This window comes from Convolutriloba macropyga, chromosome 8, assembly GCF_964194025.1.
Source record: "Convolutriloba macropyga chromosome 8, txConMacr16.3, whole genome shotgun sequence".
In the NCBI taxonomy this organism is placed as follows: Eukaryota; Metazoa; Xenacoelomorpha; order Acoela; family Convolutidae; genus Convolutriloba; species Convolutriloba macropyga.
In genome coordinates this window covers 5,013,968-5,038,288 of record NC_134475.1, presented here as the reverse complement: position 1 = coordinate 5,038,288, position 24,321 = coordinate 5,013,968, and the positions used below count along the sequence as shown (strand labels likewise).

Sequence of the window (24,321 nt, the reverse complement as noted above, 5' to 3'; positions counted from 1 at the left end):
TTATCTTAAATTATCTTCGGTAAGCAACAAAAATACTAGTACTTCATTATATCCACAAAACTTTTGTCCAAAATAATTGTAAACACTGTAAAGGAAGACCGAGAATTTCAAAAATGAAGAAAAATGAACCAATTTTGAAAAAGAAGAAAAAACAGGAAATGTAAACTTTAGCAGTCACTTAAAGTAATAGTTTTTAATATAAAGTCTTTTCATATTATTTTTTAATCTATTAAATATTAATTAAAAATCTTCTGGAGAGCTTCAATTATTCACGGTGGTAAAAAAGTATTATTCTATTTTGCTGCGTATCAACAATCATATGTCAGTCAAAATAAAATCCAGAGGTCATAATTTAAAAAAAAAATAATTTGTATGTCAACTATTATGATTAAGTTTTCGCTACCAAGATACACTACTGTGCATTTGCTACCCAGATATAATATGGTCGCTTACTAAAGCTAACAAAATGCAATTTGTTCATTACAATCCGTGCAGAAAACTTGTTCTTTGATCTCAAGTAGTTTCAATCAGTCATTACGTGGCCAATGTCCGAAAAAACAAATTTCAATAGAAGTTCGCGTTTTGTGGAATCGAGTGATCAAAACGTGTCAGCACTTTTTACCGTTCATATACCACTTTTTACGGAATTTAGTTTCGCAAAACAAGGAAATAAGATACTTATATTGCGGAAAGGCCTTTCATTTTGTGACGAGTGTTCACGTAACCCATTTCTAAAACTTTGAACATGTAATTAGCCTAAAACATGATTGCCAAAATTTTAATTGTAATTATTTGAGACGCAATTCAAAGAACTGATAGTTCTTGTGAACAATGATGTGTGTAATAGCGAAACTGCTAGTTTTCGTCCTAATCCGCAATTAGCATCGAAAGTGAAGTTTCTGAAATTCATCGCCAATCGGGCTGTCTTTCATTTTGGTCTAATTGACATTAACTTAATTAATTGGGAAGAGTTATTTAGTGTGGAAACTAGTGACTTATTGCGTGGAAATGAGTGGCAAAAGATTATCGCAAGTTTTCACTAGGCCTAAAAAACACGCTTTATGAAAAGTGAGTGCACATATATCCAATTTTGAAGCAAATTTGGACTAAATTAGCATAGCGTCACTCGTTTTCCCACAAGCTTGCAAATCTAATCTCAACAAATGGTCTGTAAACCTTTAAAAAAACCTTTAAATTGAGCATATATAGTCGATTTTTGCACATTGGGTACCTACTGGTTTGTTTTTCATTTGCCTTTAAAGCCCAGGGAAAAGTTTTAAATTGGTTATGATTTCTATTAAAAGGAGACATAACTAACTATTAAAGCTAGCATAGTGTGCGAAAGTATTCATGGGTGGTCAAATACTGCCGGGTACGGAGACTCAAGAGTTAATTTCCTGAGAATTGGGTTTGAAATGTTCAATTTTGCTAAAACTTGGACCGAAAGTTAAGACAAAAGCTCAAGTTGGCTCATTTCACAATTCCAGTGAGCTATCTATATCAGTCATTTTAACTTAACGACTTAAGTTTCTACTTAGACAAATTCGGATGCTTTGAAACACGCGCCTGCAAGTTTCAAAATTGCAGCTGGCTTCAGTGCCAGATTCTACAATGCCCGTATAAAGTGCAAGATTTCAAACCTGCAGGCATTATAAAACTTGCAAAGCAAGTGTTTCATCCCGGGTCGAATTTTTTCGCCCAAAAATATTGAAGAGCGGAGCTACAATGGGGTGATTTTTTAGAAAAGCAGCTCGAAACTTGAATTTTTAAGTCATTTTGGGGCTTCCAAGAAGGGCAAAATGATAAAAGAGTGAGAGGTAAAAGATAGGATTTTGGCCAGGGGAAAATTCCTTAAAATTCCTCCCACTGCAGCCCCGCTCTTACATCTTTTTGCCCCCCCCCCCCCCCCTCAGACCAAATTACCCCCTCACTCTTACCTCAATTTACCCACATAGGACAAATTACCCATCCACTCATACAACAAAATGGAAGGACTTTAGGGAGGATATTCGACCCGGAAAGCTAGGTTACAAGACTATATTATAGTCGCTTCGAAATTCTGCTTTACATCTCGGGCCGCTTCCCGGTTTTCCATTTATGCCGAATTTTCTCAGTGACTCGTGTTAGGTGACTTCATCAGAGTAATGTAAGCTGTACATGTGAATTCAAGTTACGGTTATAATTAGACATACCAGAATTTATAAGCACCAATGAGAACGAGAGAGGGGGTGCTCTTAACTTCAATAAAATAGCATCAGATGAATGTTGATTTATTCGCGAATTGAGCAATCTGAGTCTCCCATTAGTTAGAATTTGATTAGAATTTTCCCAGATATTGACGGAATAAAGTTCAAGTATAATTTACATGACTCTGCTTGAAGTCACTGAGAACTTCTGACGTTTATCGAGAACCGCGAAGCGGTTCGAGATGTCCAGCCACAATTTCGAAGCGACTTCTGCAAAGTCACGTAACCTTGCTTAAAACGCGAAACGTGTGCGTTTTAAAATGTCGGAAGTTCAAGGAAATCAATTGCTGGCTAAGAATATAGGAACTTCTGGCATTGCAGACTTCGGCATTTTAAAATGTGCACTTGAGTGTTTTAACATTAATTTGAATTTTCTGCTCAATTTGCAACCTTTTCCGTCCATAACAAAATTGGGATCTATTCTGCCCCCTCCCCCACATTTTATCTGTTGCACCTTGTATCTTATCTAGGATCTTCCTGGTCTGGATGACAACTCGATGATGGAGTTGTTGACTCTGGGTTTCCGGACCCGCAACTGGCCAGAGGCTCTGAACCCTCACATCACAGCCCCAGACAGCCACACCCTCCTCACACAGACATTCGTCAATATGGCAACCTACCAAAAGGTACCAACCAATCCCAAAACTCCCTATGTTGAGGTCCCAGACCAAAGTGACCTCTAATAAGATCATATCATCGGATCTTTTCTGCTACCGCCCAAGCCCCCCCCCCCAAAACCCCCCCCCCCCCTCCCAAACCCCCCCCCCCCCCCTACCCCCCGCCCTCGCTAAGTTTGGCACCCCCCATTTATAAATGTTTAAACATATTGTTAAAGTTAAGTAAGTTTTTACATGAACATGCATGAACAATATGCATTTATTAAAAGCTAGCACAGCTATGGTTTGAAAGTATTACGTATTTGAACCGAATTTGTTGCATATAACGTAAGGATCAATACAAATTTCTGTATTAGATCATTTTTGGTTTTATCGGCTACAATAAGGGCTTGATTTAAAAAAAAGAATGTGGAAATTATTCTAAAAGTGCCTTCAATCTGCCTAGACACTCTTGTTTTAATGAAATACAAAAACTTCTCTTACAATTCGCCGAAAATTTAGATTTTGGGGGTGCTAAATTAACGACTATATAGGGCTGGGGGGCTAGGAGAAAAAGATCCGTATCATCTGCGAGAATCAAGCGAAAACTGCGCTCGAAATTGCTGGGTCTGACATGCGGTAAGAACACTGGAATGTCTGATCAGATGTCATTTTGTTTTGGTAAAAAAAGAAATTAAAAGAAAAAAGAAACTTTTAATTCATACTTTCTTTATCTCTTTTTGAACTGCTTCTAATTGAAACAATTTAATTGATAATAAATGTGATGATCTGAAAAAAAAACAATGAAGAGGGGGATGGTTTTGATTGGCTTCAATCTGCTGCCAAAACGCGCTGCTCCTTTATTTTTTTAAATGACTTCAGAAATATCCACTTAAACAATGAAAAAACTCAATACTTCTGCAGAATATAAGATCACTGTCGAAAAATGTTGACGATTTCAAAATACTTCAAACAGGCAATTGTGATTTGCTTAACTGAAACGTTTGCTTAACTGAATCTAAAGCCAACAGATAAGAAACGAATTTTTATCTAGCAAATTACAGTAGCTTATTTAGTTCGGAAAGAAAAAAGAGGGGTGGTGGCGTTGGAATAATTGTAAATTGCGGGGCTAATGCAAAATTGCTTGCAAAATTGGAAAAAGACTCAATTCAGGCTAGATCAGTTCTGATAAATTATAGAGGGACTGAATTGGTTATAACCTGTGTATATATACCACCAAACTGCACCAATGAAGCTACGTTTTCAACTTTAGGAAGTTATTTAGATGAAATAGTTCTCAAACCAAATACGAAACAAATACTTTGTGTAGACCTGAATGTTAATTTTTTTCACAAAGGTAAAAATATGACAAGCTAATATCAACACTTAGCGCTATTGGGCTCTCTTTTGTGTCATCACAAGATGCAACAAGAGAAACCAATTACTCAAAAACCTTACTTGATGTGTTTTTTACGAATTTTAAATCCTCTCAAAAAGTGCTGAAAACAGCTGTAAGCGATCACTATACCATTAGATTACTATTTTCTGAAAATACCAAACTTTCCACCAAAATATGTAATAAGATACGAGTAAGGTCAAAATTACAGAACACAGATACTCTCAATCAAATAAGAGCAAAATTGTGTCTTGCAGCAACTTTCTTCTCAAGAAAAAATTAAATTCCATCATTTGCAATGAGTCATTGATTAATTTCCATGAATTTTTAAACATTGAACTCAACAAAATAATTCCGGAAAAAACCCATCTGTTAGAAACAAGAGAAACTGGATCGACAACGAAGTAAAAAATGTTGCTACAAAAAACATCACGTAAGGCAATTGTATTTTAAAAAAATCTTCATCAGCCAAAAAGTAATATGGAAATCAATCCAAAGTAATAAAGAAAATTGTCAGGAAAAAGATGAGACAATACAATCAAACAAAAATAAATAAAAAAAACTGGTCGAAACACCTGAAACTTTTTTGATGCTGTGGGAAGAAATAATGGGTGGAGCCAAAACTCTAGAGCCAAAATTCTAGAGCCAAAACTCTAGAGCCAAAAAAAATGGGTGAAGCCAAAATGTTGCTACAAAAAACATCACGTAAGGCAATTGTATTTTAAAAAAAATCTTCATCAGCCAAAAAGTAATATGGAAATCAATCCAAAGTAATAAAGAAAATTGTCAGGAAAAAGATGAGACAATACAATCAAACAAAAATAAATAAAAAAACTGGTCGAAACACCTGAAACTTTTTTGATGCTGTGGGAAGAAATAATGGGTGAAGCCAAAACTCTAGAGCTCAAAAAAGTAGAGTCAAAACTGGAATCGTTTAATAGTTTCTTTGCAGACATGGGGAAAAACTTACAGAAAAGTTTAGTGCTAAACGCAAAAGTTTAGTCCAACAATAACGGAGTTAAGCAAAATTTTGAGTGATATGAAAAACAAATGCAGTGTAGATGCTTTCAATTTAAATAAATATTGCATACGGTTGCTTGCGCCATCAATTTCAAATTTTCTCTGCGAAGTCTTCAACTCTTGTCTAAATTTTGGTTTGTTACCTGATTGCCTGAAAATTGCGAAAGTAATCCCAATTTTCAAGGAAGGGAACGAAAGTGATCCATCAAATTATCGTCCGATATCACTGCTACCGGTGGTAAGTAAAATTTTTGAAAAAATTATTTACAACAGAGTTACTGTTTTCCTTAATAAAGGAAAAGTGTTAAATTAAAATCAATTTGGTTTTAGACAAAACCGCAGCACAATTGGTGCACTGATGGAACTCAGCAAAAATGTCCGATTAAATTGGCTAAATAGTAAACAGAACTTTTTTGGACCTCAAAAAAGCCTTTGACACCGTGGACCACCAAATCTTACTAGCGAAGTGCTCCAGTTGTGGTCTAAGAGGACATGTTTTGAAAGTTTTGAAGTCCTATTTGAGCAGTAGACTTCATTACACTCAATTAGGCTCGATGAAGTCATCCATGAGGAGCATAGAAATTGGTGTCCCACAAGGCTCAATAATGGGTCCTTTGTTTTTTGTTATATACATAAATGAGCTAACCCTAGAAACATCTGACATAAAATCCATCCTCTATGGAGATGACACTGTAATTTATATAAAAAGTGAACCCAAAACAAATGAAACTAAAATCAATGTAATTCAGAAAACAGACTCCTGGTTGAATCGAAATCGACTGACTTTAAACGTTGAGTAGACAAGATGCGTAGATTATTTGAAAAGAGTGCAAAAGAAGTCTGAAAGGGTGTATATTAATAGTAAAACAGTCTAAAATGTAGAAACTTTTAAGTATCTAGGTATTCAGGTAGACCATAAATTAAGTTTTCAAGAACATGCTACAAATTTAACGAAAAGAATGTTAGGTTTCTGCTCACTTCTCCACTGAATAGGAAAGTCCTAGCAACAAATCAGTTAGTTCAAGTCTGTCGAACAAATGTGCAATCAGTATTTCAATACGGAGTCTTAGTTTACGCTTACACAAGCAATCAGGTGTAACCCTTGAATCAAACCCTTGAATCAAATGGTGAAAAGAATAACCAGAATCATAACATACAAAAAAGTTTTACTCCACAACAAGTAAGCAGAAAGAACTGCTACTCTATAATGTATCAGAGCTCCACCTGTATGAAATACTCAAAATGGCAAAAAAATAATAATAAAAGAATGTGAAATCCCAGTTTTAAAAAACTGTTTCTCAAGGGATGAGCTTCTCAAAATAGCAAATGCGCGAAACATTTCTCGCAAATTGTGTTTATCTAAGAACAAGTTCGACAACATCTCACTGCAACCAAAAATTCGTTAATTGCTTGCTAAATTTTTTTCTCTATTTTGACAAATTTAATTTTGATCTCTCAAATGGCAAGTAAAGGACTTTTGTCACAAGCTTTTGCACTTATATATTATTGACAACGATGGGTTGCTATCTTGGTTTAAAATGTAAGAACACACCGAGTACTAAACTCGAAGCTTTCAACAGTTTTTTAATGTAGCTAGTAAAATTTCATAATCTTCAATATAATCTTTGATTTTTACGATCTTTTTCGCTAGAGACACTTGAAAACAGGCCAACCTTCGCCTAAAAGTGTTCTCCTGGAGTATTTAATTCATTGGTGAATTTCGATATTAACTTCTAAATGTAAAAGTGCAAGTTTCTTTTTTCTCTAATCAATACTCTGGAAACAATTCATTATTATTATATCAGCCTGGTGGGTTCAAGCAAGGATTGTCGGAAATTTTTTGTCTCCCTCCCCTCGCTCTTAGTAAAAAGACATCATCAGTTTGAAATACTTTTAGAGGGATTCGATTTATTGTTTCTGGCGCTCAAATAATCGAAAAAAGAATTAAGACGATCGATTTTTTTAAAATTTAGTTTTTACTAGAACCTGTTATTTTTTAGGTTAAAATCAAGGTAGTGCATCCCTAATTTTCAGGTAATTTTCAAGTGATATTCAGGTAAGTTAAGTTGATTTTTCAGGTAAATTACCTTGATTTTTTACCTTAAAAAGGGCAAAATTGCAGAGTGCTTCAAATTTTAGAGTAATTTTTGTTGCTTACACCTTCTTTGAATTACTAAAAGCTGAAGCCTGAACAAGAAAAACTAAATGCTGTTTGGCGCTCTAACGATTACGAGAAACAGAGCAGCCGACGAATTGGCCAACGGAGGGTTTAGCCGATAACCAGAGATTAAGAATTTAAGCCGACAACCCGACCGCACATCAATTATAATGGCATGACGAACTAGTTACATTTTGAGCGATCCGATTTGTCAAATAACCTGAATAAGGCGTCGGCTAAATTTCTCTTTTTTTACCTGTCGGCTAAACACCCTGTCGGTCAATATTCCTAGCACTGAGAAACAGAGACCGGTTTTGACTCAATTCGATGAAACTCCCACCCTTCATGTCTACGAATTTGTCGAGCAAATTGCTGTTATATCATGGCAATGTTTGCAGATTATTAAAGTTCTAATGAACTAGTGAATTAGTGAACTTTGAACCTAATCTTAAGTCAAACTAAACGTGACAAAATAGTTTAAATTTCTAGAAATTTTGTTTAAAACAATTAAATGGTGACATTTTGTCACCGCAATTTCTTGACAGGGGACATTAGTCTAGACCATTCTGATCTCAGATGTTTACCATGTCATTTCAGACCGCATACAATCAGCTGTCACGAGTTTGCTGTGCTTTAAGCCATCAATTCATCTAAATGTTGGCAAGCATGTTTTTTTTAACGAAAGCCTAGAAATTGTTCCGGCAAAAATCTTTGAAGCGAAGACGTCAGGCGAAATTGCTAATTTTTGCAATCATTTGAAGTGTTCATTTTTAGTTTGCAATCACGAACTTGAAAGATTTGTATTTGATTTTTAATTTTTATGCCACATTGCCTTTCCAACAGTGTCATTTTGTATAATTTTTTTTTGTCGAATTATAGTAATTGTTGTTTTATTTATACTCAACTCTGGGGTAGACTGAAAATTGGGCGTCTATAGCCCCGTTGTCTGTCCCCTCCAATGCAATATATTGTGCAGTAATTTGTACGTTTTTTCATTGGAGTAATTAATTTATACTTTCTTAGTTGTTCGGCCCAGTGAGCTAAATTTTTGTAACTGGCCGTGTAATTTTTGATTTGATTTAAATTCAGATGGTAGGTGATACAGAGCATTTTATACAGAATATTAAGTTTAATCAAATTACCACCTTGGACACCATACGAGTCAAATGACTTTACAAGAGGTGCCCAGAGAAAAAACGTGCAATACCTAAAAAAAACAAATCGAAAACATCTTAGTTATCCAAATAATATGCCCTAAGTTTAGTTCGAATCGAAAAAATCTGTTCTTTAGATACTTGTTTGGGTAAAAGACTTTCTTTAGCAATGTAGTTGAACATTTTTATTATTGAAAATCTCAGGGATTTCTTCTGAGTCTGTGTTTTAAATTTTGGTAAAGAGACGAGTGACTTAATGGATGCCCGCGTGTTCGGCCTCTTACTGTCAACATCAAGAAAATTCAAAGGAAAAACTTTTGCAACCTGATCCAGGATCTCTTTTACAAGAGCGTCAAAATATAAGTCAAAAACTGACAGCACGTTGTAACGCTTGAAAAGATAGCATACATGGTCTCCTCTCTTTTTGAAAAAGATAGTCTTTAAAATGCGTTTTTGTAGACAGAAAATCGAACTGAGTTTTGTTTTTTTTTTGCGGTACCGTCAGCTAAAATGGCGTACGATATCATTGAAATGGCATAACTATTATACATTTGTAATAGAAAAGTTTTCGTAAAAAAATTTCTTGCTCGGAACAGCATTCCGTTGAATTTTGCTAATTTTTTGCCAACATATTCAATGTGTATATCAAAATTGAGATGCTTATCTATGAACACTCCTAGATATTTGAATGAATTTACTTCTTCAAGCACTTCGCCTGATAGCAGATTTTTTTTTTCGTACATTCCGGCCAAAACCAACAATTTTACATTTCTTACTGTTAATGACAAGTTTGTTTCTTGAGGACCAATTTTCAATCTTTTTCAAGTCATTATTGAGCTTTTCCTCAATTTCCAAATTATTGCCTGATGTTAAAATTGTCGTGTCGTCTGCAAAAAGTGCTATTTTTGAATTATCTTGAACAATTTGAGGCAGATCATTGATAAACAAAAGAAACAGCAACAGGCCCAAAATTGATCCCTGTGGAACACCTACATTAATTTCCATTTTTTTTCGACTCTTTTGATCCGTGGACTACAAATTGTTTTCTATCTGACAGGAATGAAGCAATGAGTGTACTAATTTTTCCTCGAAAGCCTAGATTTTGTAATTTTTTTATCAGAAGTAAATGATCAATTGTGTCAAATGCCTTTTGAAAGTCAATGAAGCAAGCGAAACCCATTTTTTGTGAGTCAATAACATTTCGCATCAGTTCTGTAACTGATGCGATAGCGTGTGTGCATGAGCGTTTTGGCCGGAAACCGAACTGTTCGTTTGAGAGATGATGTTTTTCGAGGAATTCAACCATCCTTGTATTCAAGACTTTTTCAAACACTTTGCTTAGGGATGACAATAAACTAATTAGTCGATAGTTTGAAGGGTTTTCAAAACTTCCATTTTTATGTAGAGGAATTACCTTAGCTGTTTTGAGACAAACCGGAAAAAACCCTTCTTGAATGCTCCTATTTATCAGCTTAGCCACATGATAGCTAACTACAGAAGCTACAAGTTTTAAAAGTTTATTACTAATTCTATCATGACCCGCTGTGCTTTTGTTTTCTAATGAACTTATTATGTTGAATATTTCAATAGTGTTGACGGGAAATAAGAAAAAAGTTTTATCGTGACATGGTAAACCTGGCTCACTGTCTACATTGTGAAAATTTGTGTTACTCACTTTCTTCCCTACGTTGATAAAAAATTGATTAAATTCTTCCACATCAATGTCTTTTACTGATTTTTTCCTTTGCCCTAGGAATTCTTTGAACACTTTAAATTTTTGTGCTGGACTACCTGATAAAGTTAGTTTTTGATCATAGTGTTGTTTGCGAGCATTTCGAACTTCATTTGTTACTAAATTACGTAATTGCTTGAACCGGACTTCATTTTTACTATTTGGGTGAGATATGAGTGTATCATGTGCCCGATCTCTTTTGCTAATGAGATTCTTTAACCTGTTTGTCATCCAACTGTTTTTGAAGATTTTCTTCTTCGTGATTGGACATTTATCATCAAAAATTTGTAGAATGATTGAACTTAGTTCACACCATGAACTTTCAAGATCACAATTATTCATCTTGTTTAATCTATGTTGGAGAATGAAGAGGAAATTCAAATAATTCTGTTCATTCTCAAAAAATATAAAATCACGACTGTAATAAAATTCATTAGATTGAGAGCTAGAGACTGAAAAATCAAATTCATAAATTAGAGCGTAATGATCGCTGAAAGACCATTTCAGGTTTGATACTTATTTCGATTGTTTTGACAAAATATGATCGATACATTTGCTCGTGAACTTAGTTACTCTTGTGTTCTTAGGTTCTGCGTTTTGCATTTCATAATTAAATGAATTGATCAAGTTTTGGTACTGTTGATGATATGCATCAGAGATATCAATATTAAAGTCACCACAAATAATAGTTTCCTCTTTCATCGCGTTTATTTTGAACAATAAACTTTCAAAAGTCTCAAGGAAATTTTGAATTTTTTCCGAGGGAGGCCTGTATAGAACACAGAAATTTATTCGCTTTTTTCCGCTCTCTATGGATAGAAGATGTTCCAGATTTTCCTCAAAAAAGAAATTAGATATTATCTTACAATCTTCTCGTACAAAAAAGCCAACGCCTCCTCCTTTTTTGTCGTTTCTATTTTTTACTATCAATGGTTGATACCCTGTTATGAAATACATATCTATGGGATCGTTATCAGTGAGCCAGGTTTCGCATACAGCTATTACAGCTGGTTTGGTTTTGAGGTCTTCTAGTTGACAGCACAGTTGGTCATGATGGGTTCTTAGGGATTGCACGTTTATAAACGAAAGCGCTTTCGAGTGTTTATCCATTTCCAAGTAATAGATGATTGTCCAATTACTTGATATTAAAACTGTTACAAAAACACGAAGTCGAAAAGGAAGTGTACACTGCGCCTGTTTTTTGAGCCGCGTTATTTAATGTTTGGACAATCATCTATTGGGTGGAGTATTGTTGTCATTAATTTTTTTTCCAGCTGGTGTTGCTCCCATGTGATAAATATCGTCAAAATTATCAATTTCAATTGCATCGCCAGGTCGTTTGTTTCGTCGCTGATTTGACAATTGGTTAGTATTCCAGTTGTTGGCTTGGTTGCGTTGATAAGATATTTTCTTTATTGCCCGTGATTCAAGATTTTCAACTGCTTTAACACTATCAACAGGTTGTGTTACACGCCCATTCTCAGTTTTTAAAAACAGTTTTACTCTACAGTTGTAGGTCGTGGTGACCAAATCCAGCTCGTTAGCGCGCTTTTGAATAGCCAAATCATGTTGCGGGAAACGTTTTTTCATATATACGGGTTTACCATTTAGTGGGTTCCTAAAGTTTGCGAGCATTGGTCGACGATTGTATAATTCAATTTTATCGTTGTAGTAAATAAACTTGACAATTACCGCAGGGCGGGGGGGTGTTACCTTTCCAAATACCCAAGGGATGACAGGCTTTGATTGCGTCCGGAGACATCGAATAATTCAAGCATTTGTTAAAGAAAAATAGATTTTGATCCGTTATGTTGGCGTTACCAGGTTGCAGAGGGGGTTTATTTATAATAATTGTGTCTTTGGAACTATACCGCTCCAATTGAATCACTCTGGATTCCAGTTCGGTAACTTGGTTAGTCAGAGAAACTATTTGGTCGTCTTGTTCAATAAGTTTTTTATGGAAATAAGTAAGAATGTTTCGCATTTTTTCGTCAGTAATTGAACAAATTTCAGATTCGAACGCGAATTTGGCCATGATTTTTACGTAAGCAGTGTAATAGTTTCAATTCAGTTCATGAATTAGTAAGCGACTGTTTTCGAACGTTGCTCTTTTTCTCTTTTGTGAAATTGCGTGAACATTAAATTGCATGAAAATCATTTTTATAAATTTTTAAATTTATAAATTTATATTTTTAAATTTATTTTTTAATGGATATTTCTTGCAACTTTGAGGCTGTTTTGTCTCAAGATAACCATTTTATGCAAGAATCTTTCAAGATAACCATCTGGTCTCAACTGGGGAAGTTAATTTATCGTATTGAGTAATTTTATTTTTTGCTTTAATTAGGGAGCATGGCTATACTGGGGTGTGGAACAGCTCACAGATTTCGACACCGTCAAATATTGTGCCCGAAAATTCTACCATCAATTCTCGGTTGTCTGTGCCAATATGCCCCAATTTCTCAACCTCCTCAGCGAATGCACAGTTCACAAAATGGAACCCAAAATCTCCGACCCTATGGGTGTCGTTTTGACCTCTTGGCTCGAAAAAGGAGGAATGCCTATCGTCATGATATCCAAAACCGAATCCGGATCAATAGTCGTTTCTCAAACTCCGAGTTGCAAAGCTCTCGACGAAGCCTGGATATGTCCGGCTAAGAACTCTATATGGAAAGTTCCATTACTCATAACTGACGTCAGTGGAAATTTCCTTTCCTGGGAGTATCTTAATGCGCGTGAACAAATTTTTCCAGGGTACGAAAATGTGGAAGAAATGTTTTTCAACTACAATTTGACCTTTCCGTTCAGCGTTCAATACTCAAATGACCTCTGGGATAACCTTTGGAACGCGTTTAAGGAAAGGAAAATTGACACTTTTCAGGCCTGTTTAATCACAGGTGACCTGAAGAATAACATAGATGTTGGAACTGCCGATATTTACCCAGCTTTGAGAATGTTCCAAGTCTTCAGTGCTGCAGACTACGAGTACTACAAGATGATGAACCCGTTTCAATTTCTCTATTTTCTTCAATCTACAATTCGACTTCCCCAAGAATATGAGGAGCGCTTTCTTAACTTCTTCATTGAGACGGGAAACCTCATAAAATTCGATGATTTCTGTGGATTGTGTGAGTATTTTTGCATTTATATATTTATCATAACCCTAGTCAAACTACGAGGGTTAGATTGCAAGATCTTGCAAAATTATACAGAATCATACCAGGATCCTGCAAAAAAACCCATTTTTGTCAAGATTCTTGCAGAACAACCGTCTGCCACAATCACTATTGACACTATTGACCCCTATGCAAAATTTTCAGGTGCCTCTCTGGGGAAAATAAATAACATTGGAATTCTCTTATTTTTAAATTTGCTTATGATGACTTTTAAATTACTTCGCTAAATTAAGATTTCGCATGACGTTTTACTCATTTATAGATCTTTGCAGATAATGCGGAATCTTGATAATTTAAATCAAAGTTCCGATCATATAATCAGACGCGATTATGTTAAATATTTTAGACACATATCACGCAACATATTGACAACCATTATTTGTAGTAATTAAGGAAATGTTAAAATACCCCATATTGAAGTTGAAACGTCTGATCGGCACAAAACAGTCCCAGACAAAACAGTCCCGGACAAAACAGTCCCGAATAGCAAAATATTCCCAGACAAAACAGTCCCAGACAAAACAGTCCCAGACAAAACAGTCCCAGACAAAATAGTCCCAAGGCCATTATAATAGCTCTCACACGTATGATTTAACAAGCGGATAATTTAATCCCATGTTCGGTTGTGATAGTTTCATATCAAGGGTTGTTTAGGCTTTCTATGATATACCAGACATACCAGAACCAAGAATAGCAAACGGATGGTCGAAAATAGTGTTACAGAACAATAAAAATCAAATCCGATTGAAAATGAAGCATCGGTAAAATTGTTTTTGATTGGTCGTTCGAATTTCAGACAGTTCGAAATTGATTTTTGAATATTTTGAGTTACGCGTTCTCTGAAATGATCACTGATCCAAATTAAAGCAATTTTATAGACGTTTTCAAAGCAGGTTTAAATAACCTCGTTAGTTCCAGACAGCTGGAGTACAAAATCGGGATTCCTTAAATTGAAACTAAGAAAATCGGATCTATTCTGTCCCCCCCCCCCCCCCAGTGTTTTTATGACCCCCAGTGTTTTTATGACCCCCAGTTACAAATTATATGTTGTTATATAGCACGTTACTATGTAAGAAAATAGCACGTGCGCCTGGGGGTCATATAAAATTTATGCTCACTGAACTGGGGGGGGGGGAGACAGGACAGAATAAACAGAATAGATCCAGAAACTCAACAGCCTTGACCTCTTGCCGAAAATTGGAAATGAAAATTTCTGGTTTTTTCTTGTGATCATTATCCAGTTCATCTGAATGTGTTCTGATTAGATGGAAGCCGAGGATATTTTCCAATTGTGAAATTTAGCCAATCGTGCGAAGCTAGAGAAGCGTTTTCGGGCTGTGGCTGTTGAAAGGGTTCCACTCTGCTCGCGTCGATTGCTTTTAAAAGATTAATTAGGTCTTACGGTTAATTAAGTTTTATACAAGCTTAAAGCAATGTCCCGAGTGAGAAAACTATCCATATGCAAAAACTTCGTGTCCGGACAAAACAGTCCCAGACAAAACAGTCCCAGACAAAACAGTCCCAAATTGCAAAATATTCCCAGACAAAACAGTCCCAGACAAAATAGTCCCAAATAAAATGTACCTAATGCCATTATACCCAATGTACTTTGAAATGTTCGTTCAATAATCCGACAACAAATTAGCAGTCGCTATTACCCGTATGTTTTAACATACTTAATGGCCATGGCCATGCCTCAGCGGCCCGTGGGACTTGATATGAAACTATCACAACCGAACATGGGATTAAATTATCCGCTTGTTAAATCATACGTGTGAGAGCTATAATAATGGCCTTGGGACTATTTTGTCTGGGACTGTTTTGTCTGGTTTCTTGGGACTATTTTGTCTGGGACTGTTTTGTCTGTGAATATTTTGCTATTTGGGACTGTTTTGTCCGGGACTGTTTTGTCTGGGACTGTTTTGTCTGTTCACCAAAAACTTTGCCAAATTTGTCAGTTGATTAATATCTTCTTTATTAATATTAAAAAACCTTTTGCCTGCGTTGTCATCTTACATGCCGTGAAATATTCATTTCAACAAATTTCTTGCCAGAGATGCCAGTAAAGAGCTGTAATTTTTGCGGGAATCAGTGACTGTTTTAAAAAAATAACAAGAATTGGTCGCTCCCAGGACTTATTTGTGAGAAAATGTTATTCAACCGCAATTGATAGCATATGAAGAAATCATTCATTCATTGCGAGTAATTTTGAGGGAATTAGTGCTATCTGCACGTTGATAAGTCTTTAATTTCACAGCCCTAAAAAAAGTTATTATAACATTCTTCGCTACCATTGTCTATAACACGCGTTTTACTTTTTGATGTCACTCTAAAGAAATTTCTCTCATTGCATTTTTTGTTGTCCAGATGGCAAAAACTTTTATATCAAGATTTGCTTATATATTTTTTTTCAGAAAATATGGTTTAATTGCATGCATTCAAATTATATCAAACTCTGGGAGTTTACGAAGAGCACTTAAAATAAAAAATAGTTATAAAAACACCTGTCATTTATAAGAATATTATAAAATATCACAAAATTGCAAAAGCTGCACAAAATTTGCAAAAGTGGGGCAAGTCTATCCAAGACAAAGGAATTTCAAGTTCTCAGCTTTATGTATTGATCAAGTGAGTACTATTTTTCGAAAAAAAATAGTGACAAGGTGTGTCATAAGATTGATTAACTAATGAAAGATTTGGGTGCATTTCGACTTCAGAACATTAGCTGGACAATTTATTGCAATATGCGCTTAACTTTTCCGTCTTTAATCACGCGCGTGTCACAATGAGTATCTCTCCTGGCACTGAAGCAAAAAATAAGTACAAACAAATCTCTTTTCAAATCCTCACCACCATTAGTAAAATGACGCCTCGATCTTTCTCTCTCTTTCCCTCTCTGTTTGTGTGTGTGTTTGTTTGTTTGTTTATATGTTTGTTTGTTTGTCTCTTGGTTTATTTGTTTGTGTGTTTGTTTGTTTCTCCCCCTTTTTCTCCTCTCTCTCTCTCTCTCTCTCTCTCTCTCTCTCTCTCTCTCTCTCTCTCTCTCTCTCTCTCTCTCTCTCTCTCTCTCTCTCTCTCTCTCTCTCTCTCTCTTTCCCCCTCTCTCGCTGCCGTTTTTTGGAACCAGTTTTATATTTCGAAAAATAAAACTTTATAGGCTCAAAGTTGGATTCCTCAATTGCAAATTATTCTTTGTTTTATAAGAGTCCGTAAGTTGCGTAAGTTGTTGAAATTGGGTGAAGAAACGGTGTTTCTTACTTGCTCTTTTGAGATTTTTAACTTTTCTAAGAAACATTGTGTTCGGTCCAAATCGTAGATTTCCGATAACAACCTGTCGAACGTCTCAGAGAACTCTATTTTTTCTTCTCAACACAAAAATGTGGAAATCCTAATTTACACAAGACGCTGCATGTTGTTGAATGAAGAACAGATAAGCACAAGATTTTGCCAACTCAGCGTTTAATCCTCGATATCAGTTTGCAATCTTTTACATCATTTGATTGAGTTATAAGTCAGTTAGAACCTTTTTTAGGTTATATTTCAAATTTTTTTTATTGAAAAGTGCCTTAGTCAAAAGCACCAAGTTTAAATGCTCGAAAAATTGAAAGAATAATTTGTGATTTTTTTCAAACATAAAAGTACCTTACAACATGCTCTAGTCAGTCTCAGGTATTTCATACGGAAGAGAAAATCCAATGTTTATTTTGAAAAACGAAAGAAATCGTCAGACAATTGTCCGACAGCTTTTCAGTTTCAAAGAAAAAAATTTGTGGTGTTCGTTACGAAATATAAGAAACACTCGGTATTTTCAATACAGTTTTTATATAAAAAGTTGTTTATAGTTTAAAGTCAAACTTGTCTAGTATCTAGTTTCCTCAAATGTACGTTTAAAATTTTTATAAATGACACAAAAAGTAGCATAAAATTTGTTACTGTCCTAAACTGTCACCAACGTGTTGAACATTGAAAGAGAAACCGGCTCAATAACTGAGACTCCTCGAGTTTTGCAATGACCCTGAGGAATTTATTGGACCTTCTCATTTGTTTTTTTTTTCGTTGTTTGAAAACGCTAATGCTGTTTATTTTTCTGCCATTAAAATCAATTTTTTGTAAATAGTGGGTGTGCAATTTTCTAACTTGAATTTCACAGTATGCAAAATTGTCTATCGTTTAGTCACTCTAAAGAAATTTCTCCCAATGTTTTTTTTGTTGTCCAGGTGGCAAAAATTTTTATATCAAGATTTGCTAATATATTTTTCAGAAAATATGGTTTAATTGCATGCATTGAAAATATATCAAATTCTGAGAGTTTACGAAGAGCACTTAAAATAAAGAATAGTTATAAAAACACCTGTCATGTCTACGAATATTATAAAATATCACAAAATTGCAAAAGCTGCACAAAATTTGCAAAAGCGGGGCAAGTCTATCCAGAACAAAAGAATTTCAAGTTCTCAGCTTTATGCATTGATCAAGTGGGTACTATTTTTCGAAAAAAAATAGTGACATAGTGTGTCATAAGCTTGATTAACTGATGAAAGGTTTGAGTGCATATTGACTTCAGAACATTGGCTGGACAATTTAATGCAATATGCGCTAAACTTTTCCGTCTTTAATCACGCCCGTGTCACAATGAGCATCTCTCCTGGCACTAAAGCAAAAAATAAGTATAAACAAATCTCTTTTCAAAATCTCACCACCATTAGCCAAAAGACGCCATTCCCTTGATCTTTCTCTCTCTTTCTCTCGCTGTTTGTGTGTGTTTTTCTTTGTTTGTTTATTTGTTAGTTTGTTTGTTTCTTGTTTTATTTGTTTGTTTATTTGTTTGTTTGTTTCTCTCTCTTTCTCCTTCTCTCTCTCTCTCTCTCTCTCTCCCGCTCTCTTTCTCTCTCTCTCTCTCTCTCTCTCTCTTTCCCCCTCTCTCGCTGCCGTTTTTTGGAACCAGTTTTATATTTCGAAAAATAGTACTTTATAGGCTCAAAGTTGGATTCCTCAATTGCAAACTATTCTTTGTTTTATAAGAGACCGTAAGTTGCAAAAGTTGTTGAAATTGGGTGAAGAAACGGTGTTTCTTACTTGCTCTTTTGAGATTTTTAACTTTTCTAAGAAACATTGTGTTCGGTCCAAAAATGTGGAAATCCTAATTTACACAAGACGCTGCATGTTGTTGAATGAAGAACAGATAAGCACAAGATTTTGCCAAATCAGCGTTTAATCCTCGATATCAGTTTGCAATCTCTTACATCATTTGATTGAGTTATAAGTCAGTTAGAACCTTTTTTTTAGGTTATATTTCAAGTTTTTTTTATTGAAAAGTGCCTTAGTCAAAAGCACCAAGTTTAAACGCTCGAGAAATTGAAAGAAATCTTTTTTGTAATTTTTTTCAAACATAAAAGTACCTTACAACATGCTCTAGTCAGTCTCATGTATTTCATAAGGAAGAGAAAATCCAATGTTTATTTTCAAAAACGAAAGAAATCGTCAGATAACTTTCCGACAACTTTTCAGTTTCAAAGTAAAAATTTTTCCGTGTTCGTTATGAAATATAAGAAACACTTGGTATTTTCAATGAAGTTATTATTTAAAAAGTTGTTTATAGTTAAAATTCAAACGTGTTTTTCTTCTAGTATCTTCAAATGTACGTCTAAAAATTTTATCAATGACACAGAAAGTAGCCTAAAGTTTGTTATTGTTCTAACCTGTCGTATGGAACATGTTGAACATTGAAAGAGAAACGGGCTCAATAATTGATACTCCCCGAGTTTTGCACTGACCCTGAAAAATTTATTGGACTTTCCGGTTTTTTTAGGATTTGAAAACACTAATGCTGTTTATTTTTTTGAAATTAGAATCAAATTTTTGTAAAGTGTGGGTGCATTTTTCTAACTCGAATTTCTCAGTATACAATCTTGTCAATCCTTTAGTCACCTATACTTTTCATAAGCAATCCACTAAAATTAAAACACATTTTGAAATGATTTTCAATAGTTTGAGCTTTTTTCTTTTTATGGAAGCATTTTTTTAGGAGACTACACGACAAATTTATTTGGTCAACTGACACTAGCAGTGGAACTTTTCTAACGTTTCTCCTAGAAACGATTTCATACCTGAAGTAATGCATAGAAGTATTTTTCGACGATTTAAATCGAGAAAATTGAGAATGAGATTTATTGTCGAGCTAAACTCGCAAACTCAGAACCGCTTTCTTAGTTCCAGCCAAAGTCAGGGACAAATACTGCAGTCGAGCCAAATTCTTTTCATAACAATTATCAATCATGGATGATCTTATCTTACCTACTAACGACCGATGACGGTCTTTGCATCAGTCGATGCCTCAACTAAGGTACTTTTGTCACGAACGTATTGACACTTTTCGATGGCGGTAAAAAGATGTTCTCTAAGGCTTATAAAGCTTTGACTTTTTTTGCAAAAGATAAAAAAAATAGCCGATACAAAGGTCAAATTTGACATATTTACATTTTGTTTTAGCCGAATCTTTTGGAGGTCACGAAGGCAACAAGTATTCATGCATGATGTATCTGAAAAACCTCTGTCGTCACAACATTTCACGATGTCGAGAACTTCTAAAGGAACGCCGAAACACTCCAGAAAATCCGAACTCATTCATGTTCCCAAAAAGCGTGAACTACCTTAGCATTCTGCGTACTTTAGTCGACGATTATGACCGAAGTACTAAGCAGCGGGCAGAATTTATAACTAGCAATATTAAAGTTGATACCGAATTGATGACGTTAATAGTTGACGAATCTTCACTTGAAGTCATCTGGGACAAAATTATTGAAATTCTTTTCGACGAAGTTCAAAATGATGGCTATGTCAAAACCGATTTGTTCATTCGTGATGTTCTGCAAACGAACCCGAAGCTAAACGAAATCATAACCAGAAAGTTTATGACAAACCTCACCCAAACAGTATTGCAAAAATTTTGGGTGAAAAACAGAACAGATTGCGAGCTGGGATCTGTAAAAATATACGAAGTTATGTCCATATATGCAACATTAATGTTGCAAAGTTCACAGGAAAGTATAAAAATAGCGACCTCTGTGAAAAAAGACATTTTAGAGAAAACTAAACAACTCAAATCTGAATTAGTGCCAATGACATTAAGATTGAACACTTTCGATATTCATTCAAGAAATCAGAAAATGCTGATCAAGTTTCTTGATAATAAATTTAATAATGGTTAAATTTTGTATCAATTTACAGACAATTATTATGCTTGTATTTGATTGAAAATTGATTTTCCATTACTTTTTAATAGTACTTTTTGTCAATTAATTCTTTGGAAGATAAAGTTTTTAAAGCTGTCAGGCAGATCAATTTGAAGCAGAATTGTCCTTTTTTAATTGTTAATGTCTCAAACGAAAATTCGGGCGACGTCTTATTGAGATAATTTCTTCTGTAAATTACCCTCAAAATAGAAATATTTGTCAAATACACATCTAGAGCGGAAACAAAAAATTTTTTTTGGGAAGTGTGACAAGAAGATAAATGTCCATTTGGTGTTTAAGTATATATTAGAACAAACATCTCAGTCGCAGGAGTGACTTAAAACCTGCCACGAGAGCACCTGCGCCCAAGTGTTGGGAGGACTAGGCACGAGAAGATTAGGATTTAAGTTTTAATTCAATTCAAAACCCTGATCAAACTACTCTCCCTCTAATTGTTTCCGCACTTTTTTGAAATTAAAATGGGAGAACATTATGCTAGCACCTCTTTTTTGTTCCATCAATTTTTGACTTTTTCCGGGCATCTGAGGCTATCATATGTGATATCAATTCTAAACTCTCTGCGTCTAGAATTTCACTTCAAAAAGAAATTTTAGGAATTTAAGTTTAACGTCGTCTTTTTACAGGAAACAAATATCATAAATCTCTTTAAAAGTTCATTATTTCATTATTGATGAACGTTTAGCCTTCCTGTCCCAAACAAAGCAATTGAAGGGTCGGAAATGCCCTCCAGTAAAGTAAATCGTCTTCTTTCGACAATTGTACGTAGCTTAAGGTTCTACCAAAATTGATATTATTTTACGAGAGCTTAATTTGCTAAGATTTGTGGCTCAAATAACTACAGAATTCGTTCTCGGATTGTCAGAACCAAAAATACAACGTGTCTGTTACAATTTTTTAGATGATTCAAAGATTTTTTTATACAAATTTACAGTTATATATGCTATCAAAAATTTGTTACTAATTCAGTGTTTTCACATAGAACATCTCAAGATCTGAAGTAGAAAGCTGGACTCCACATTGTTTAAATCGCAAATCTTTGAGTGCCATTTTCCCAAAACTTAGTTTCGTTTGCATTTTTCATTCTTTATATTGTTGGTTCTTTTAGCAGCTATCAAATTTAGCATATTTAGGAATAAGTGAGACGCCACCTGTTTCGAAAAGCAGAATCAGATATGCCAATTTTTGCCCGCTCTTCAGCTCACCATAGAAGTTTTTATTATAACAATTTTATAACATGGTGTGGGTGCTGCCTCAGGATTATTATCTCAATCTGTGTATTAATATAGTTTTTGGTTCGTTTGCAACCACAGGTTCCAATTATTCAATAAAACCTTTTTCTCTATTGTTTAACGCCAATTGATTTATCTTTAGCAGAACCAGTCTGTAGTCATCAAATCAAACATTGGATCAGATGTCAATTTCGTTGTTGTTTATCTTGTTTAATTTGTATTCCAGGAATTTTCTGCCGTGTATATCAATTTCTCAAACAGATTGATTCTTCTCACCTGTTTTTGCCGCTTGATAAAACAACTGTCAAAATCAATTAGACTTTTTCATGCTATTCAAAATCTTCGTTTCACCGAAACACCATTTAGAGGACATTGCAAGGAAAAACCTAATAAAATTAGAGATGATTTTGTCCCATTGATAATGTATGCCACAAAATTGGAAATATCACAATCAATAAAAAAAAAGTCTCTGTTTCTAGTTTTTTGTAATTCTGGAACAAAATGTTACGCCTACGATACATTTAAAATGAGTAGAATTTCACTGATTAAAAGTGACGAGAAGCTAATGGTTTGTTATTGGTTTTTGGTTCGTTTTCATTATGTTGACAAAACAACAGAACATAAAAGTCTGTTGTAACTGCGACAGCCACATTTACCAATGTTTTCGACTAAAACAATTTAGCTCAGAAAATTAGAGTATTAATAACAGTTAGTTTTGAATCGGAACTAATCGATTTGGCCTCTGAATTGTTTGAGAAAATCGTTAATTTCTCAAAGAAAAATAGAAAATACTGGACCAAGCTTGATCAAATTGACAAAACTTATCTGATATTCTCTATCATAATTTAAGTGCAACTAAGTACTTTGCAATTAGAGGTTACTCGAGTTTTTTTGTTCCTCTGAAAATTCATAATTTTTTTCCTGCTGTTTCTGTTGCATTCTTCAGCTAAACAACTCGATTTATTTTTGTGCAATGTTTTGTGCTATCACAAACGATTCCGAAGTATCATTTTTAAAAAGTTTTATTCTCCAAAATGTAATTTTCTGAATGAGGCTGATAATATCTTGTTGAGTTTTTCACCGATCGACTGAAAATCATGAACGTGCATGGTCTTCCTCTTCAAATATTCACTAAGGATTACAGTTGTTGCAATTGTATTCAGTTTTTGTCTTGGCATGATTTCCTTGTTTTTTCTTAAATCAAGCAAAGTTTGTCTCCGGCCTTTATAAAAATTATTAGAAATTTTCATGAAAAAATTAAGTAGCCAAAAGCCCAAACAGTTAACCGAAGGTTGCGCACTTTACTAAGCATAGCCGGCAGACTGCCGGAAAAAACCGCGATAGACGCTTGTGGCCTTCCATGAATTGAAACAACTAAAAAAAATAAGACATACAGATCGACCACCAGTCCTTTAATAGACCACTAGACTTTTTTGGAATATATTCGGACTGTCAATTTTATGGCACATCCGGTCTATAAGGAAAAAGTTCTACAAGAGCTTCTCCAAAATTGATTTTCGAAATCAAAAATTCAAGACTAATACTCAAGAATTAGGGCATATAATTATGTCACTACTTAGATGCACACTATTGATCTTGAACTAGTTAATACTCATAAAATTTAAAGTTCCATAAGTGAGTTCAGAATTCATTTTTAGTGAGGTAAGTCACGCAATTGACTTAAATCAGAAATGACATCACGTACACAAATTTTAACTGCGAAGCAGTAGAAGTCACTGAAGTCATTGAAAAAGTCAATTCCAAGAAATCAGGTCGTAAGAATAATCGATGGAGACGAAATAAAAAAACATAGCAGGACAACTCCTGAATTATCATTCAAAGAATTGAATGAAAAACTGAGAAGTACTCAACCTGACCAGCAGATCAATTGAACAATGCCAGCCAAAACAAAAACAAAAGCATCTCAAAAAAATGAGAAACTAAAACAATCAAACTAAACAAAAATATACTTAATGCTAAAACTCTTAAAGTTTTTACGCCTAGGCAATCTTTGATTCCTTTAAATATACCTATTTCAAAAATATGTTCAAAATCAATTTTTTATTCTGAAATCGGTTCAGAATTTTATCTCAAAACCTGAAAAAAATTCATTGGCACTTGAAGATCGATTAACCCGAAAATGATCGAAAAACAAAAAACACAATTCTTTGCAAACTTTTATAAAAAGGTTCCTGAAAATTATGATAATAATATCTTCAGAACCATTTCTGTGTGAAATGATTGGATATTCATTATGTTGACAAAACAAGAGAGCATAAAAGTCTATTGTAACTGCGACAGCCACATTTACCAATGTTTTCGACTAAAACAATTTAGCTCAGAAAATGAGAGTATTAATAA

General features: G+C 34.5%; 1 protein-coding gene across 1 annotated transcript in view; it reads left to right on the top strand.

Moving 5' to 3' along the window:
• Window positions 1-20,793, top strand: part of LOC142344330 (uncharacterized) — a 46,570-nt gene extending 25,777 nt beyond the window's left edge. Inside the window, exons 3-5 of the mRNA XM_075395918.1 lie at window positions 2,717-2,872; window positions 12,650-13,430; window positions 19,968-20,793. Coding sequence (XP_075252033.1) covers window positions 2,717-2,872; window positions 12,650-13,430; window positions 19,968-20,686 — 1,656 coding nt within the window. The 3' untranslated portion in view covers window positions 20,687-20,793. The remainder of the gene's footprint in view (window positions 1-2,716; window positions 2,873-12,649; window positions 13,431-19,967) is intronic.
• Window positions 20,794-24,321: the final 3,528 nt, after the last annotated feature.